Source organism: Chionomys nivalis, chromosome X (genome assembly GCF_950005125.1).
Source record: "Chionomys nivalis chromosome X, mChiNiv1.1, whole genome shotgun sequence".
Taxonomy (NCBI): Eukaryota; Metazoa; Chordata; class Mammalia; order Rodentia; family Cricetidae; genus Chionomys; species Chionomys nivalis.
In genome coordinates, this window is record NC_080112.1 from 130,659,517 (window position 1) to 130,677,418 (window position 17,902).

Below are 17,902 nucleotides of genomic sequence, written 5' to 3' on the forward strand. Positions count from 1 at the left end.
TTCTTGGTGCCGAAGAGATTCATATGGGCAAAGAAACTGCTCTCAAATAAACTATGAAAACACAAAGTTCCCTCTTTTCAGTAAACACTTGTCACTATTAGGCACCCATAGAACAGTTAATATTCACTGTTACTGAGAAGTGGCCCTGGGCTGGAATGAAAATCTCAAGATATGGAAGCAGCTTTGGGGACTGGGTAATGAGGCCAAGGCTAGAAGGCATTTGAGAGTCACCCTAGAAAAGAAAGCTATGTTACGGCCATTGGAGTGTGAAATTTGGTGGGCTCAAAAGGGAAACGAGTCACAGGCAGCACCCCAGTTTTCCTGAGCACTAGCTAAACAATCCTGCACAAAATGATGGTAGCAACAAGCACACATATTTCTCAGGAAGAAGTGAAGTACACACTGGAAGCTGGACGGAAGGTGATCCTGCTTCCAAGGCAAAGAACGTGCCCAACCTGTATGCCTGACCTTGTGTTTCATAGACAGCAGAACTCCCAAGTAATGAAATTAGAAATTTAACTTAGCTAAAGGTACTTCCCACAAAGTCTTGGAGGAACGACATGGTTCCCTTTGAGCACTTGTAGGGAAGTCTACGAAGAGAGAAATAATACAAACCCAGAATTGTTGATCAAAAGAAAAATAAACCTGAAAGGCTGGGAAAACATGCAGCCCACTCATAAAGAATGAGAAGGTTATGTCATCAAGCTTGTGGCCAAATAACTATGTGATAAAAACCCATCTACAGAGAATTCAGGAACTATTACCCAAAACAATAGAAGCAATGGGTACCACCTTAGTTCACTCAAGGAGCTATCACAAAATATCATAAAGTAAATACCTGCAAAGTAATGAACATGTATTTCTTTTGGTGCTAAAAGTTCAGAAGTCCAAGATTAAGGCAGCAGCAACTTTAATGTCTAGTTAAAATATATTTTATGGTTCACAGGCAACACATTCTGTTTCCTTGCATGATGACAACTAACTCTCTATGATCTCCCTCATAAGGACATTAATCCCAGATATGCAGATTTCATCTTCATGATATAACTGCCTTCCAAAAGACCCTGCCTGCTAATACCATCAACTTGAAAGATAGGATCACAAACTTTGGTTTGGGAAAGGACACATACATTTAAACCATATTGGTATTATTTGTATTCGCCTGCACATTGGCTCCCTATGCCATTTGAACACATCCACAAGAAGAAAGTCAGTATAATAAAAGGTGGAGTAGGAAGGCCTTGTGAAGGCGAAGGTGTAAGTCACAAACACCAGTTTGGAATTATGATTAATAAAATGGCTATTTATTTAAAAGGGAAAAAACTTACAGATCACCGTCACAGACAACAGCCCTCTGCGCAATCAGGAAGGGAGTCGTCGCCGGAAGCGGAGCAGGAAGTAAGAGAGAGTGAGGAGGGAAGTGGCCGCTTTTTTAAAGGGAGAGAGACCACGTCCCAATGGGCTGGTATCTCAGCGGCTATTGGCTGGAGGAGCGGAAGGACCTCCCGCAACAGCCTTACTCGCCTCATCATTACAAAAAGGGCTATAGAATCCAGGTAGCTGATCAAGGCAAGAGTCACAGGGATAAAGTGTTCAACTGGCCAGAAGATGAGAGACATGGATAAGAGACACTCCAATAAACAAGAGTACTTGCATTGGACTGTTATACTGGAGTGCTATGTGCAGGCGTGAAAATTAGTCCTTACTAATCTCTAAGCATTTGCCAGATTTTGAGCAACATGTTCAATAAGCATGTGCCATCTGTCCACAAGAACAGACTTCTATTAGAACTCTAATTTTCTAAAATGTTCTGATGAGGTCCTCAATTCAGTCACATCTCTGTTTTCCCCCATGTTTCTTTCCCTTGTAATACTTCCAGATCCTTTAGCTGCCAAATTTAAATAGCAGCTTCCAAGATTGTTCTTTCAACAGCTTCAGAACTCCAAACAAAACCTGTGGCCACCAGCCCTCAGGCCTGTAGCAACCCCAAAATAAAGCTCTAACAGCCTGGTGGGATTTGGAAACCCAGAAGTGCTGGAAGTGCCTATGAGAAGTGTCAGGCCTTTGGAGATAGGATGGAGGTGTGCTTTACAAATAATATTCTCTTGAGTCTAGAATACTCCTAAATATGCAGAGTGTACCCCACAAACTCTGGGTGGTGCTTTTGCTAGATTCTTTAGTCTCTTGTAATTAGGCCCTATGACTAAACCTGGCTAGCATAAAGCAATTCCAGAGTTGAACTTTTAGGGTCATTCCTTATAAAATGAGGATGGACAGTTAGTGCTTATCCTTTTGCTTTTGTCCTCTTCCTCCTTTCTGTGTCAGAGGACAAGGGGTGGCTAAAATCTCAGCAACTAGCTATTTGATATTATTAAAGAATTCTTTTAATGGTCCAATATAATAAGGGGACTATAATATTTTTGTCATCCTCTCTTCTTGTGCCATTCCCCTCCACATCTTTTTCATTAATTTGTTAGCTGGCATACCAAGTGATGATTTTCACTGTTTTATTTTCATATATTGTATTATGCATCTATTCATATCTGCATTCTCCTTGCTGGTCACTTCCTAACCCTGGAATGGTTCACGCCTTCAGCGTTTGTGTCACATAGATCTCATTATCCTCTCTTATTCTTGTGTTTCAGAGAGAGAAATTCAAATAGTTATGAACAAAATGACATCTGTGTTTCTGTTCAAAATACTCTGAGGGGAGAAATGGAACAGGACACTCATTATGCGATTTCCTCTAGTTTTCTTTGCTTCAAATTATCCTCTTAAGTAATCAAATAGCCCACAGAGAATTGTATTCTACTGAACAGTATCTGGTGGAATTGGGCAGCATAAAGACAAGCGCTAATGATGATAGGTTTCTCTTCTCCTGGGAGCACAAAGGAACCACCTCCCAACAACATGCTAGTCAGTCACTCAAAGTCCTTGACTGTCTAGCCTGGTCCACGGATAACTATAGCGAAAGATATGAGCCAGCCCGTCTTTTCCTAATTGCTAACCATAGAAAGGCAGACGGGAAGTTCCTCTTTAACCTCTATATTTGCAGTGGTAGGAAGGACAGAAGGACTAATTAAAGGAATAGCTACACTCGGTACATGGCAATGGCTCACTAACAGGTGTCTGTGAGGTCCCAGAACTCCTTCCAGTTTTTCTGTTGGTGATGCTATCTCATAGGATATAGCACCACCTCCATCAGGCCCTATGCATTTAGCCATCAAGATAAACGTATTTGTGTATTTTCTTTGATAAATGGTACATTTTGGATTTCAATATATATATGAGTGAGCTGATGTTCTAATGAAAGGAAAATGGCAGAGGCCCAAAACAGAAGAAAGAAGATTGATTGAGCCAATGAGGGAGAAGTGTTTGCTGCCTGCTGCAATGGCTGATCAGCACCATGCTGGCTGAAATGGCTCAGGCACAGAAGGACAAATACTGCAACCCCTCCCTTGGATGTGGAATCTAAACAAACAGAAATGCAGGCTAGAATGGCGACTTCCTGATGCTGAGGTGAGATGATGGAGAGATGATCAGAGAGAAAGAGGAAGCTCACGAATCAATAGCGCTTCTTAACTGTAAAATGGCACCGTATTAAATAGTTGAAATTTACGAAGACATGCTTCTTAAAATTATTCTGTAAAGCAGTACAGATATTGATTAGCTAATTTTGACCATTCCTATTCTACACATCCTGCTGAATACAATTCACACAATTTTTCAATTAAATTTTAAAACTGAGAACATCCAAGCCATCAGTCATGCAGAGCAGCACTCGCTGAGGAAAAGCCAAGACTTTCAACGCCTATGAGAAAAGGGAACCTGGCAACCCTGCTACTCAAGAGGCTGAAGCAGGAGGACTGGAGTTCAAGGCCAGTCCAGGCAACTTAGTGAGACTCTTGTCTCAAAATAAAATCCAAAAAAAGGACTGAGGCTATAGTTCAATGACAGATTGCTTGCCTAGCATGTCCAAGGGTCTCCCTATGTTCAGTCCCCAATACTCCAAAAAACAAACAAACAAAAAAATTTGATGAACTAAATAACTCCATGAACATTTTCAAACACACTTTTTATCAAAAAGTAGACAAAGAAACCCATATGTAATGAGAGGTATAAAGTTTAGCCACGAGGCCGTATGAAAATCCTGGAGTGGAGTATAAGAAATTAGCCCTTTGGAAGCTCAACAAGGCCAGCTGGACTGTGACTGAAAAAGCATGGGATAAAACAGGACTCTCTGAACATGGCGGACAATGAGAGCTGACGAGAGGCCAAGGACAATGGCACGGGGTTTTGATCCTACTTCAGGTTCTGGCTTTGTGGGAGCCTAGACAGTTTGGATGGTCACCTTCCTAGACCTGGATGGAGTGGGGAGGACCTTGGACTTTCCACAGGGCAGGGAACCCTGACTGCTCTTGGGGCTGGAGAGGGAGGAGAAGAGGAGTTGGGAGAGGGGGAGAGGGGCGGGAGGAGGGGGAGGGAAATGGGAGGCGGGGAGGAGGCGGAAAATTTTTTTTCAATAAAAAAAAAAAGAAAAAAAAAGAAATTAGCCCTGCTTCCCAAAATGCATTTCTTCTCTTATTCACAACATTTAATATGGAATAGCACTGGGGAACTAGCCCTTGGCTATCATCACTGTTTGACACCTCTCTGTGCAGCTAAGACCCCTCCCTAAATTTCATGTATTCCCTAGTATTTAAATTTAAAAGTCTCTAATGTTAAAAAAAAAGTCTAGAGTCACAATCTCTGAGTTCCCTTGTGGTCCTGCCACCACACCGGAGATCTACAGAGCTGGATCTCAGTGAGCAAATACAAATCCTTTACTATGTGATTAGCCAGGAGACCTGATCCTGGCAGAGCAAATCAGACTGTCTTCCTTAGGAATCTGAAGCCGAGATCCAGTTATTTGCTTTCTGAAATATGACCATGTAAGCAAGGGTTGAGAGGCTACAAGTCGGGCACATTTGAAGACATGAATGCTGAGGCTGGCAGTCAGAATGCTCCTCAGCTCAAGACAGACCACGGGCATGCAGAGAAAAGCAGACATCTCCTGCGCTTCAGCTACACCTGCTACCCAGACCCTCTTTACCCACGTTCCAGAAGCCTCCTTTAGGCTGGGGTTGATCCACACGTGGAACCCAGTTGTGGACTTCCATGTTTCTCCCTCTGGCACTGGGGTGGTTTGAAAGAAAATGGCCCCCAAGGGACTGGCATTACTAGGAGGTGTGGCCTTGTTGGGGGAAGTGTGTCACTGTGGGGGCGGGCTTTTGATGTCTCTTTGCTCAAGCTCCCCTTAGTGTGACTGTCAATCTGTTGGCTCAAGATGTAGCGCTCACAGCTCCAGCACCACGTCTGCCTGCACACCCCATGCTCCCCGTCATGATAATTGCCTGAACCTCTGAAAATGTAAGAGCGCCACTCCGACGAAATGTTTTCTGTATAAGAGTTGCGGTGGTCACGATATCTCTTCACAGCAGTATAAACCTTAAGACAGGCACCCCACAGGGAAGCTCAAGACCATCTTGCCTCTTTCTTCCCAAATCCCCTTCACTATCTCACCCCTTCCTTCAGAAATGAATGCACAAGGTAGTTGTCCAGTCAGCATACCTCAGGTCTGCCAATGCTTCTGCGGACCCGAGCTCCAACCCCTTCTGGCTGTTCCCGGCTGAGCACTGAGAGCTTAACCTTCTTAGAGGATCCCATTTTGAAGTGTATAAAGAACGTTCTGGTGTTGAGCTGTAGAAGATGGAGGGCAAGATGAAAGACAACAAAAAACATCACAACAGAGGAAATATCTACAGGCTATAAACTAAGGATATTGAGATTAGGCTTGCTCCCAAATTCTAACAGTTGTAATTTATTGCATACTTACTGTGAACAGGGCCTAGATTAGGTGATTTTCTTAAAACACAATGATGGTGAACATGTATTAGTATTTACTAGGCACCTGAACTCCATTATTAGCAGTTACCTCATGTAATCCTGCAGTCATCTCATACAAAGGCTAGCAATTACAACTCTTGGAAAGAACTTACTAGAAATATCTAAAGAGCATTTTATATGCCTTGCTTCAGTGGTATCTCTTGACTTCCTGCACCACAAACATACCCTTCAGTGGCCACCCCATGAGGTAGGGTGGAAGATGGAAGTGGAGGATTTTTGGTGACACTGGAAGCAAGGAGAAAAAACTAGAGGTATGTGATTCTCACCAGAATGATGGTGCTGGCATTGAAAGAGATCTTCAGGAGTGATTGAACTCAATTACCCATCTATCTCTAATGCTCATGGCCATTTAAAACAATCATTCCTTAGTGACTACAAGCATGTATACATGTATGTTTTTTTATCATATCCACCCCTTATTCACCCTCCAACTTCTCTCACACTCCAATCACATCTCGCGCCCAGCTCTAATCTGCTTTTCCAAAGCCTACTGGTGTCCTTGCTGTGCACATGGGTGTTGGGTCATCTACTGAGGCACGGGCATCCTAACGGGGGCCACCTTCTTGAAGAAAACTGACACTCCCTACTCCAGCAGCCTCCAAGTGCCAAGGTTTCTCAGTCAGGGGTGGGACTTCACAAACCTTCCTCCCATCTGTGTTGGAATTTTGACTGGCTTGATCTTCTGTAGATCTTGTGCAGGCAATTTCTCAGGCAGGAAATCTTTGAACTTCCTACTAAAGTCCTCTAAAGCACAGACAAATTATGTATGAGCTGCCCCCAGCAAGGGAACCCATGGTTCAGGAACAACCTATATTCCACATTTATTCAAGATTGCTTCATTATTTATTGATGAAGTCGAAGCCCTAACAATCAGCCCCATTCCTAACTTCATGTGTTTGCAGACAAGTAATCCTACATCCTCAGACCTGTTCACCAAGTGAACTCTAGCCAATCCTTCAAAGATTCCTACTGCAACCAAGAGAAGTGTTTTAACAAGATGACAATTCTGGAGCTGAACACCTTAAATTTATATGTCAGCTATGCCACATTCCAGCCTGCTTTCACTTGTGACTCTCTGTGCCTCAGTTTTTCCATCTATAAAATGGGATTAAGAAGTATCTACCTCAAAGGTTTCAAATGGTGCTATGGGAAAGTAGGCTGCTGTTATTTAGAGAGACTCTACACAGGAGTACCCTCCACTTAGGGAAGGCAGATCTTAAAATGTAACCTCTCTAGCAGACAATCAATATATACCTATTGGACCAAGAAATGTAGGGCACAGAAACGAACTTCTGAATACAGGCCTGTCATCATCCAGATGTATGCAACAAGTAAGTAGTTTTGCCTCCACCTAGATTTTCTGGGTCCCTCCAGACTCCCACAGTTGGACACTACACACACGAACAAGGATGAGGCCGTTAGCTAATTACAATGTTTTGTATGGGAAAAAAAGCCAAGCTGTGGTCCCTTCACTAAATCTCGGTGCTATTTAAGCATCTCCCTCCCTCAGCTCCCCTAGGAGCCAGTAGTATGCTGGGAAAGGGAACACCGTAAAAACTGGTCCAGGCATCGCCTCCCCCACCAACATACATACACACACACACACACACACACACACACACACACACACACACACACACACCACCCTCGCGGAGGGGTGGGTGGAGGGTCGGGATGGGGGAGCGGCGGCGGGGCGGGGCTGGGGGTTCCCGGGCCACTCACTCGGCTGCTGAGCAGGCCCAGGAGGGAAGCCACTGTCGTACAGCCTTCGCAGCGTCAGGAACACAGCACACGGAAGAAGGGCTTGCAGAGCGCTGGCTGTCCGTCAGCGTGACTCAGCACTTCGCTGTGAGGCCTCAGGAAGGCGGAGTCTCTAGGTCTCTGGGGTTTTGGATGGGGTGACACTCCCTTTATTTACCCTGGGTTTGGATTCTCTGACTCCGCCTCTCTGGGTCTGCCTTTTGAGCTTCTATCCAAAGAGTGATGCGCACCCCGACCTCTTGGGGCGCGCTGTCCCCCTATGTGTGGCGTGCTCCAGTGCTCGGCAAACCTCTAGATTCACCGGGAAGGAAAACCTGTTTTCACTCCAGTCAGTTTGTCACCCAACCCGTTGGCTCTAGGGACAGGAATGTTTCCTAACCGCTTGTCCTATTTTGGGCAGGTGAGTCAGCCTTTCTGTGCGTCAGGTTCCCAGTGAAATGAGAGTGGTGAAGATAGTACCAACATTGTAGGGCTGTAAGAAGAACAAAATGAGCCCCCTCCTCCTACGTGCTACCCAGTTGTTTCTCATAAATATGCTTCTTGCTGTTTGCCAGAGAGAACGGGGCCAGGGACAGAGTAGAAGCAAGAGCCAAAACATCTCTGTTCCTGCCGAAAGGGCAGGCACACTCTAATAGGTAGACATGTGACGAAGGGCTTGGATTTTGTTAAGCTGTAGGGAGAAGGCATTGGAGAGTTGCCCTCAAGAGGATGAGAATGTGCACCCAACCAGGAAGCAATTTAGTTTTCCTCAGTCTTTTAATCAGGCGAGGCTGCCAACCTGAAAGTTCTTTAAACACTACAAAGTCTTGTCTTGGGAAAAGAGTGAAAGCAGGAACCCTGAAATGAATCCGGACAACTGTCTGAAACAGAGTTTCCAGTGCGTGGCTCTTCCGTGGAGACTGCTCCAGTTTGCTTTTGTAGCCAGGAAACAGCCACAGACCACACTTACCGAGTATGGCTACATTTCAATAAAAATTTTATTACAGATAACGAAATTTTAAGTCATGATATTATGTTTCGAATTCATGCAGTTTGCACTTGTGAAATATTCTTTTGACTTTATATTTCAACTAATATTTTGAGACCGGGTTTCGTATATCCTAGGCTGGCCTTGCCTCTCTAGATAGCCAAGGATAACCTTGAACTTCTAATTTTCCTGCCCACGTCCCCAAGTGTTGGGGTCATCTGCCACCATGGCTAGTTTTATGTGGTGCTGGAGACTGGACCCAGGGCTTGGTGCTTGTTAGGCGAGCAATCTGCCAACTGAGTTACACCCTCATCCCCCTCAACCTTAAAATGTGAAAAAGCAATCCTGGTTTGCAGACTGTACAAAATGCATACAGTGGGGGTGCATACCCATTTGGGCTGCATGCATAGTTTGTAAACGAAGAGGGAAGTAGAAGACAAAGATTTTCGCCTAGTGTTCAATTGGGCAGCACACACTGGAAATGGAACAGTACAGAGGGGAGTAGCATGGGCTTTGGACAAGAATCACATGCAAATTTGTGAAGTCGTCCATGTTTTTTTGTCTCTCTCCTGTGAAGTTCACGGCCACACTTGGGTGTATATTGTCTTCCTTGAAGTGGCTATCTCACTTCCTTAATGCCTAGACCTAAATCCATATTAAAACATATTCTTAAGAGATACTAATTTTGTTTGTTTTGAAATCTTTTCCTGGGCTCTTCTATCAGTGGGGCTGAAACTAATCCTGCCTACCATAAGTGATTCAAGGTCAAATGGGATAATACACGTAAATATCAAAACTTCCATGGATTGGTACTTGCCATCCTTATAATAATTTCTGAAACTGATTCCACATAAAATAGAAACATGAGCTTTCTGCCTGGCACATTACAGAACCTAGAAATAAATTATACTGCATTCCCTTGACCAGTCCAACATTCAACCAGGTGCCTGGGCTTCAAGCTCTCCCCTCACATTCAGCTCAAATGCCCGTGGATTCGGATTGCTAAATCTCTCAGTGCATCCAAACCTTCCCATTTTGGAGGCTACTGTCCGTCTTCCCCAATCACCACCCACTCCTCCTGCCTTTAGGTTCACCACTGGCCACACCATTTTCCAAGTGGCGGACAAATAAAAAAAAAAAAAAAAAAAACAGTGCCTGAAACCCTCAGTGGCTTCTCACTGTCTTTTGTAGAAAGTTCTCTGATGTCTTTGAACTGACCTCACCCTTTAACCCACTTGTGCAGGGGTTGGGGAGGAACTACACACATCTCTTGTGTCCAGAACATTCTTTCCTAAGAAGCACCTGTACATTATTTCCTAAAGCCATAGTTCGTTAACTCTTAGGAGATCCCCTTTTCCTACAACGGCCTGAACAGTAGTTTCAGTCTTACGGGTTTGTTCTGAAATATGAGCCAACACTTTACTGAATATGCCGTTCACTCTTTTTGCTCTGGGTCTCTGCAAAACTGTGGCTGCCTTGACCAATTCAGTGTGCCATTTCTGAGTGAGGCTTTGAAATGGCCTAGCAGTTACCACATCTGTTTCATGGAAACCAGTGCTCTTCAAGAGTGATGACCATGTTGGACAATGGCGGTGCATGCCTTTAATTCCAGCACTCAGGATGCAGAGGCAGGGGGATCTCTGTGAGTTTGAAGTCAGCTTGGTCTACAGAGTGAGTTCCAAGACAGTCAAGGTTACACAAAGAAACACTGTCTCAAACAAAACAAACAAAAAAAAGAGTGATGACCTTGAGGTCACCATTTCAGGAGAAGCCCACACTCCACAGAAAAGAGGTCTTTGGAGGGAGGCACACCATGAGAAGAAATGAAACCCAAGACCCAAATCACCTTGAAAGTGGATCTTCCAGCCCCAGCTGCAGCAGCCAATGCCATATGGATCCAATCTGAACACCCAGCGTTGTTCTTCCCAACTTCCCAATTCACAAAGTCAAGTGTTTTTAAGCTAAACAGTTTTAGGGTAGTTCGTTTCATAAAAATGACTACCTGGAAAATTTTTTCAGATCATAGGAGAAAAGAAATTGATTTTCAAAATGCTCCGGGCTACTGACAAACCTTGCAGAAAATAGCTATGTCCATTTAAATCAACTTAAGACAACAAGCCATTAAGCGAGACAAACAATTGTTAACTGGAATTTAGAGATTAAAGTCTTGCATCCCTCCTACTGGCCACAGCAGATGCCTCCAGGGTATAGGTGTGCCAGCAGACGACTGGAAATTTCTCTGGAATTCAAAATCTACTCCACCTCTACGTCCAAAGAAGGTTAATGACATTTCTCAAAGTAGGAGACAAATTCAGGGGCATGAGTCGTCACAGCAGAGCAGAGAAATTCCATTTGTAGGCCTTTCAGGAAGGGAGTGGGTGGAGAGAGAGAGAAAAAGAACGCTTCTGAAAAGCTAGGGGGAAAAGGGGAAAAACAAGGATGGAAGGGGGAGAATTTTTACAAATGAAGTAGAAGCCAGACAATGTTTCACTATGAACAGAGTCCATCTTAGAGATGAGAAGTGTAACACTGTGTGTTTGAACTCTGAGCCTTCTTCTCGTTGTCATTTGAAATCAAAAGAGTCCATGGAGCAGGCAGCTGGATGTGTGATCACCAATCATCCTTGGAATCCTGAGCAACACGGAAGAAAACTTTGTGCTGATATGGTAAAAAGCAAAGCTTTTCCTAAATGACTCCAAATACACTGCTATAATCCTTAAAGGCACCCGTATTGTCAAGACATGTTCCTATCTCCTCCACACACACTTTGTTTTGGTTTTGTAACAGGATTATATGACCTCAAATTCACTATACAGACAAGGATGGCTTTGAATTCTGATCCTTCTGCCTCCACCTCCTGAGTGCTGGGATCACAGGCTTGTAACAGCATGCTTGATTGATGCAGTTCCCAGGACAAGCTCCGGGCTTTGTGCATCTAGACAAGCGCTCTCCCAGATGGGCTACACTCCCAGTCCAGCGTTTTGCCTTTTATTCAACATACTGATTTTCATCTTTATAACAATGAATATCTTTCCAAAGCCATTATTTCATACAACTGTATGGCCGTCTTAAACACTCCATTGTTTGCAGTTATTTTTCTGTTTTAAGATATCTACACACATGTTCTTGCTTGTGGATTTTGATAAACTGCTTTCCGGGATAACAAAGCTTCTATTCATTAAAGGGTCAGTATCTCTGGAATATTCCATGTTAGAAATTCAGAGTTATTAACCCAGAAAATCAGTTGGCTTCAAATCAAAGTCTAATTATGCCATATGCACCAGTGTATGGAGGCCAGTATTTTGTTGGGTGGTTGAAGGCATCCAGTTCTATCCAGAGAAGGCGGGTACATAGACTTCACCTCCACCTGGCTGACAACATCTTGAGAGATGTGGCAAGTTCTCGCCCTGAAGCTGCATTGATGCTTTTCCTGTCTTTCCTCTGGGATTCTGGAAAAAAAAATGCCAGAAAAAAAGCAACTTAGAGCCCTCTCTTTGAAGTCAAGGAACATTCCTAGAATCCATCACAAGCAAAACACTCCTGGCCCTGAAAGGCTAATTCATCTCTGAACTAGAGAACCAGGGAAATGTAGGTGACTGAAGATCCTGATATTTAATTACCCTGATAACCTTTCTCAGCTTTCAACTTTTGTAAAACTGTGTCTTCTGACCAAAAGAAGATGGCTTTGAGGATTACAGCATTGAAATAAAGGACAAATCTGATTTTAATAATTTCTACCTAATATTGGATTTACTGAAATGTTTATGGGTGGCATGTGCTGATGTCTACAACTTACTATGAGTGCACCAATAATAAGAACAACAACAAAAATATCGTAGTTGATGGGCAAGTAAAGTCATGACAAAGTCAACGTCAGGAGAATGTTAAGTTGTAGAATGTAGGTGGAGGCATATGGGTGTGTTTTGACTTCTTTTAACCTTTCTTTATCATACGTTTCATAACGAAATTTTGTAAAAACATTACAATCAAATAGGAAGGAAAACTGGAAAACATCCATAAAGTTACTCCCCTTTTCCTCCTCTCTTTGCTCCCGACTCTAGTATGTGGTACAGTATCTATGAAACAGAGCATCCAAACCCAATTCCAAGCTACTAGGACAGTCCTACAGCTAGCAGGATTTTTCTATGGCATGAGTTAGCAAATTTTGTTTCTGAGAACACCTGAGATTTCATAGGCATAAGTCTGTTATAATTGCTCAGTTCTGCCATTACGTAGCAAAGGCAGTCACCCGCAATAATTCTTTAAGATACGGTTGCTCTACTCCAGTTGATTTTGTTTTGAGAAAGCAGGTGTGACTGACTCACTTTTCTGTTTCTAGACTTCAAATACTTACTTTCCACCAAGGAACCGCGGTAAACACAACTAGGTGTCAACGGTTTATGTACAGGTATCATAGGTAACGAGAAAGGTCATAACAAAAGTGAAATAACAGGCTTCTCCATGCACACTTCACACACCCATCTCCTTTCACAGGGAAGAAGGTTGTTTGTTTCATCACTGAACCCAAGGTTTGCTACACAAACATCTTTGAGAGACGTGATATGTTCATACTAATTTCCAATGAGTGTGAACAATCCATCTCAGATCCCAACTGCTAAGCATGTTGTTTCGATACCAGACTAAATACACACAAGTAATGTAGTTAAACTCCCAATGGACACCTGCCCATGCCAGGAAGCTTGGCTGTCGGAGCCCTTGTAGGCTTACACTTTAGTAAAGAGAGACACTAGAAATTATGCATTGTATCACAGGAAAGCGAATACTACTGGGGAGAAAAGAGTAAGAGGACTGAGCATGCTAGGTCAGTGTGGGGGTTGTAGTATTGATGGGATGGTCAAGATAAGATTCATTAGTAAACCGAGCTACACCCCATATCAACGTTGGGCGTTTACAACAGACTTATAGACTAGTATGGCCTGGAACTCTCAATGTAGCCCAAGCTGATGTTGAACTTGTGAGAGATAACTCCAGTTTAGACCAATAAGTAGCAACAGAGGTCTTGAAAAGTGGTCCAATATTTGGCACATTTAGAAGATAGTGCTAGCCATGGTTCATGATGGATGGATCATTGAGTTTGTAAGAAAGAGTAATAAAAATGTAGCCTAGCTTGGTTGGTTTGACCTACTAGATGAGTGGGTGGAGCTGTTATTAACTGAAGAGGCAAAAACTATAGAAGGAGGTAGTTGTAGGGATTAATCAGGAAGTCTGCTTTCAACATGCTAAAACGGGCATATCTACTAAATATCCCAAAGAGAGATGGACACATTAACAATGAAATAAAGTCTCTGAAATCCAAGGGGTCTTGGTTAAAACCCAAAATAATCATATTTAAAGTAATAGTTAGAGCTGGATGATTCTTCCCGGCTGGCTAGCATAGAGGTAGAAGGTGCTACACAGGCTGCTGCTGGAGAAAGCCATCAGTGGTCTTACCCAGATGTGGAGCCATATTCTTTTTTTGACTACTAATTGTTTATTGAAAACAGTAAGAGTTTCCATGACACCAAATAAACCAGTTCTGAGATTTCCCCAAGATAAATTTAACAGCTCCAGCTTATTCAGTGTTTATCAAAATACAAAAGAAGAAAGTAGAGGTCGTCTTTCGATGGCAAATCGGACCCTTGCGGGCTGAGGGAGAAAGCTACTTCACACATGGAGATGTGGGTCTGGAATGGATCGACCCTCCCAGCTTGCCAGCCCTCCTGCTGGTGAGACCCAGGCCTCCTGCCAGTGCGTCCAAGTGGGTCCAAGAGTAAGCTGGGTATGTAGGCTGCCACCTGGCCCGGCCACATACCAAATACAAGCCGGGCCCTGAACCCCACAATGGCTCCCAGCCCACCCCTAGGTGACCATGTGAGTATAAGTACAAACACAACGCTATGGAATGCGGGTGACTCAAAGACAGGCGAGTCACGGGGGCTCTACTGTGACCATGCAGCGGATGGTGGTTTGTCCACCTTCTTTCCTGTTCCCACGGGGGAACAGGTGATCCAATGGACTAGCATTCAGGCCGTTACTGCAAAACCTACACTAGGCATAGTCTCCGTTCTGTGTGTTCAAGTGTTCTTGTCCTGTATTTTTTTAAAACTATTTTTTTAAAAAAAAAATTGTCTGAGTTTGGGTAAAAACTAACCACCAAATGGATACTGACATCAGTCTACAGTCCAATGGCTCCCAGAGGCCAGGTGCCCCTACACCAAATTCCTTCTTAGTACTGACAGTGATTCTCTCTCTTTTTTTTTAAATATTTATTTATTTATTATGTATACAATATTCTGTCTGTGTGTCTGCCTGCAGGCCAGAAGAGGGCACCAGACCTCATTACAGATGGTTGTGAGCCACCATGTGGTTGCTGGGAATTGAACTCAGGACCTTTGGAAGAGCAGGCAATGCTCTTAACCACTGAGCCATCTCTCCAGCCCAGTGATTCTCTTTTTACAATAAAAAAAAAGCTAAGTAATATTGCATAGGAGTACCAGAGACTGCCTCAGTGGAAACAGAAACTATTTACATCAAATAAAAACCTGGCTGCAGGCTGCGTCTGCACATGTACAGCACCGTGCGATGCACACTGTGACCAACCCATGGAGACAGTTTCTGGCACTCAGGACCACAGAGTCGCACGTTTGCCACCTGAGAGGAAAGTGGAGGGCGGAGAAGAGGAAGTGAGGGGTAGGGAGGGGTCTGGTTCACTTCTGGTTCCGGAGCTGATTGGACAGCCAGTCTAGTCCTTCATAGAGCCCGTCCCCGCTGGTGGCACAGGTGGCCTGAATGTACCAGTTCCTGTGGCGTAGAGAGTGCAGCCTTAGCTTGCCTGTGATTTCAGCCACATTCATGGCGTTGGGAAGGTCCTGCTTGTTGGCAAACACCAAGAGAACGGCATCCCAGAGCTCATCTTCAGCTGGCATCCTCATGAGCTCTTCACAAGCCTCATTCACACGCTCTCTGTCATTGCTGTCCACTAGGAGGATCAAGCCTTAGGTGTACTGGAAGTAGTGGCGCCACAGTGGCCGGATCTTGTCCTGGTCGTCCACATCCCACATGGTGAAGCTGATATTCTTGTACTCAACGGTCTCCACATTGAAACCACCTGTCTTCTGGGTGTGACATGGCTGATATAATCATGAACTCACAGCTGCTGTGACCCCCCTCCCCCCTGCACATAAAGAGAAGTAGAAGGGGACGTAGTTAGAAAGAAGAGGACAGCCAGAGTAGGAGGAGAGGGAAGTGGGTGTGATTAAATACATTGCATACTTGTATAAAATTATCAAAAAGTTTAAAAATAAAACATAATTCAAACAAAATTGTTTGAGACAGGGTCTCACAATGTAGCCCTGGCTGTCCTGGAACTGCTTTGTAGACCAGGCTGTCCCTAACCTCACAGAGATGCACCTGTCTCTGCCTCCCAAGTGCTGAACACAGCAAACAATACAGATCAGCCACTAACCGGAGAGATTCTCTCTCTCTCTCCTCTCTTCTCTTCTCTTTCTTCTGTCTACTCTCTCTTGTCCCTTTGTCTGCTTCAATTACAGCAGGTTTGATACCATAAGTGTAAGGGAATAAGATTCTTCATGCCACAAAGTCAAATTCCATGCTATGTCCCTTTGGCTGTTGCTTACATCCAAAAAAATACCAAGGATCTCGCCTGCCAAAGGAGATAACAAAGACTATAATTTGAGTACATTAAATCACGCAACTGGAATCAAAAGTTGGCAGTTAACTGAAACCATGGAAAATGCAGAGTCAAAGAAAGTTTCAGGAGAAATAGCAGGGGGAAAAAATAAATCTGTGACATTTTAACTTAGAGGAAACTACTCTTTCTTGCTGCCTTTGAATGTTTCAAGACCCAAGGGGAGTGTTGAAATCCCAGGAGATAGTATCCAGGTTTTTCCATGCTTTTACCATCCCTTCCTTCTCTTTCTCTGAATTATTCTTGTTCTAAAAGCTATCTACCATGTTGCCCTATATAAGCCATGAAGTAAATACGAATCACCATATGGAAAAAGGTATAGAATTAAATCATTTTACCAGGTCATTGGGTCTGTGCTGTTTCCTGTCATGACTACAACCTCAACCAGAATGATCAACACATGGCAGGCCCCCCATGATTTGACCAACTCAAAGAATAGCAGTGATATTAACCCTACCTCTGCTTAAAAGAATGCTTGCTGGATGAGCTCCCAAAGTCCAGTGGAAGAGTGGGAAGAATGAGAATATGAGCAAAGAGGTCAAGACCATGATGGGTTCAGCCACTGAAACAGTTTATCTGAGCTAATGGGAGCTCACCAACTCCAGCCAGACAGGGAAGGAACAAGCTTAGGACCAACTAGTCTCTCTGAATGTGGGTAACAGTTGCATGGCTGGGGCAGACTGCAAGGCCACTGGTAGTGGCACCAGTATTTATTTCTACTGCTTGTACTGGCTTTTTGGAACCCATTCTCTTTGGATGAATACCTTGCTCAGCCTAGATATAGTAGGGAGGGCCTTGGACCTTCCTCAAAGCAATGTGCCTTACCCTCTCTGAGGATTGGATGGGGGTGAAGTGGCAGGGTATGTGGAGGGAATGGGAGGAGGGGAGAGAGTGGGAACTTGAATTGGTATGTATAATGAAAAAAGAAGATTGTTTTCTTTTAAAAGATAAGTAAATAAATAAAAGGGAGGAAAAAAAGAATGCTTGTTGGAAAGTCAGGGACTTTAGTCTCCATTGCCCACACACAAGGCATCATCATATGACCAGATCATACATGCTCATAGACACATTAACATGCCCACCAATTCATTAATATAGTACACCAATGCATAATGAAAGGATAATTTGCTTGCATCATACAGCTGACTCTAAAATATGCCATCAGAGGGGATGGAGATAAGGCTCGGTAGTTTGATTCCCAGGACTCTCATGTTGACTCACAACTGTCTGCAGCTCCAGTCCTGGGGTATCCATCCTTTTCTGGTCTCTGCATGCATGTTCTGCACACACACACACTCAGGCAAAAATAATCCACACACACAAAATAATAAGTGATTGAGATTTAAATGCTGTTAGATTTGTTATACATGACCAGCCAGTATACACCAGAGAAAATATTCAGATGAAAAAAAGCCAAATACCAAAATGCGGTCACTATCAATAAAAACTGGCAGTCACACTTTTTCTTTGTGATATTGGCACAGCATACATTTAGCAAAACCAGTCTCACTCTCATTTTT

At 43.7% G+C, this 17,902-nt stretch overlaps 1 protein-coding gene, 1 non-coding gene and 1 pseudogene across 2 annotated transcripts in view; 1 reads left to right on the forward strand and 2 right to left on the reverse strand.

Moving 5' to 3' along the window:
* The window catches only part of Pir (pirin), a 93,542-nt gene extending 85,685 nt beyond the window's left edge, over positions 1–7,857 (reverse strand). The window contains exons 1-2 of the mRNA XM_057759990.1: positions 7,669–7,857; positions 5,611–5,739 (exon numbers count right to left, since the gene is read on the reverse strand). Of these exons, the coding sequence (XP_057615973.1) occupies positions 5,611–5,706 (96 nt within the window). The 5' untranslated portion in view covers positions 5,707–5,739; positions 7,669–7,857. The remainder of the gene's footprint in view (positions 1–5,610; positions 5,740–7,668) is intronic.
* A 1,272-nt stretch (positions 7,858–9,129) lies between these two features.
* LOC130868711 (U6 spliceosomal RNA) lies at positions 9,130–9,232 on the forward strand. The gene has a single exon (XR_009056536.1). It is a non-coding gene; the product is annotated as a U6 spliceosomal RNA (small nuclear RNA).
* Positions 9,233–15,374: 6,142 nt separating this feature from the next.
* LOC130868645 (ADP-ribosylation factor 1-like) lies at positions 15,375–17,636 on the reverse strand (annotated as a pseudogene).
* Between the last annotated feature and the right edge of the window lie 266 nt (positions 17,637–17,902).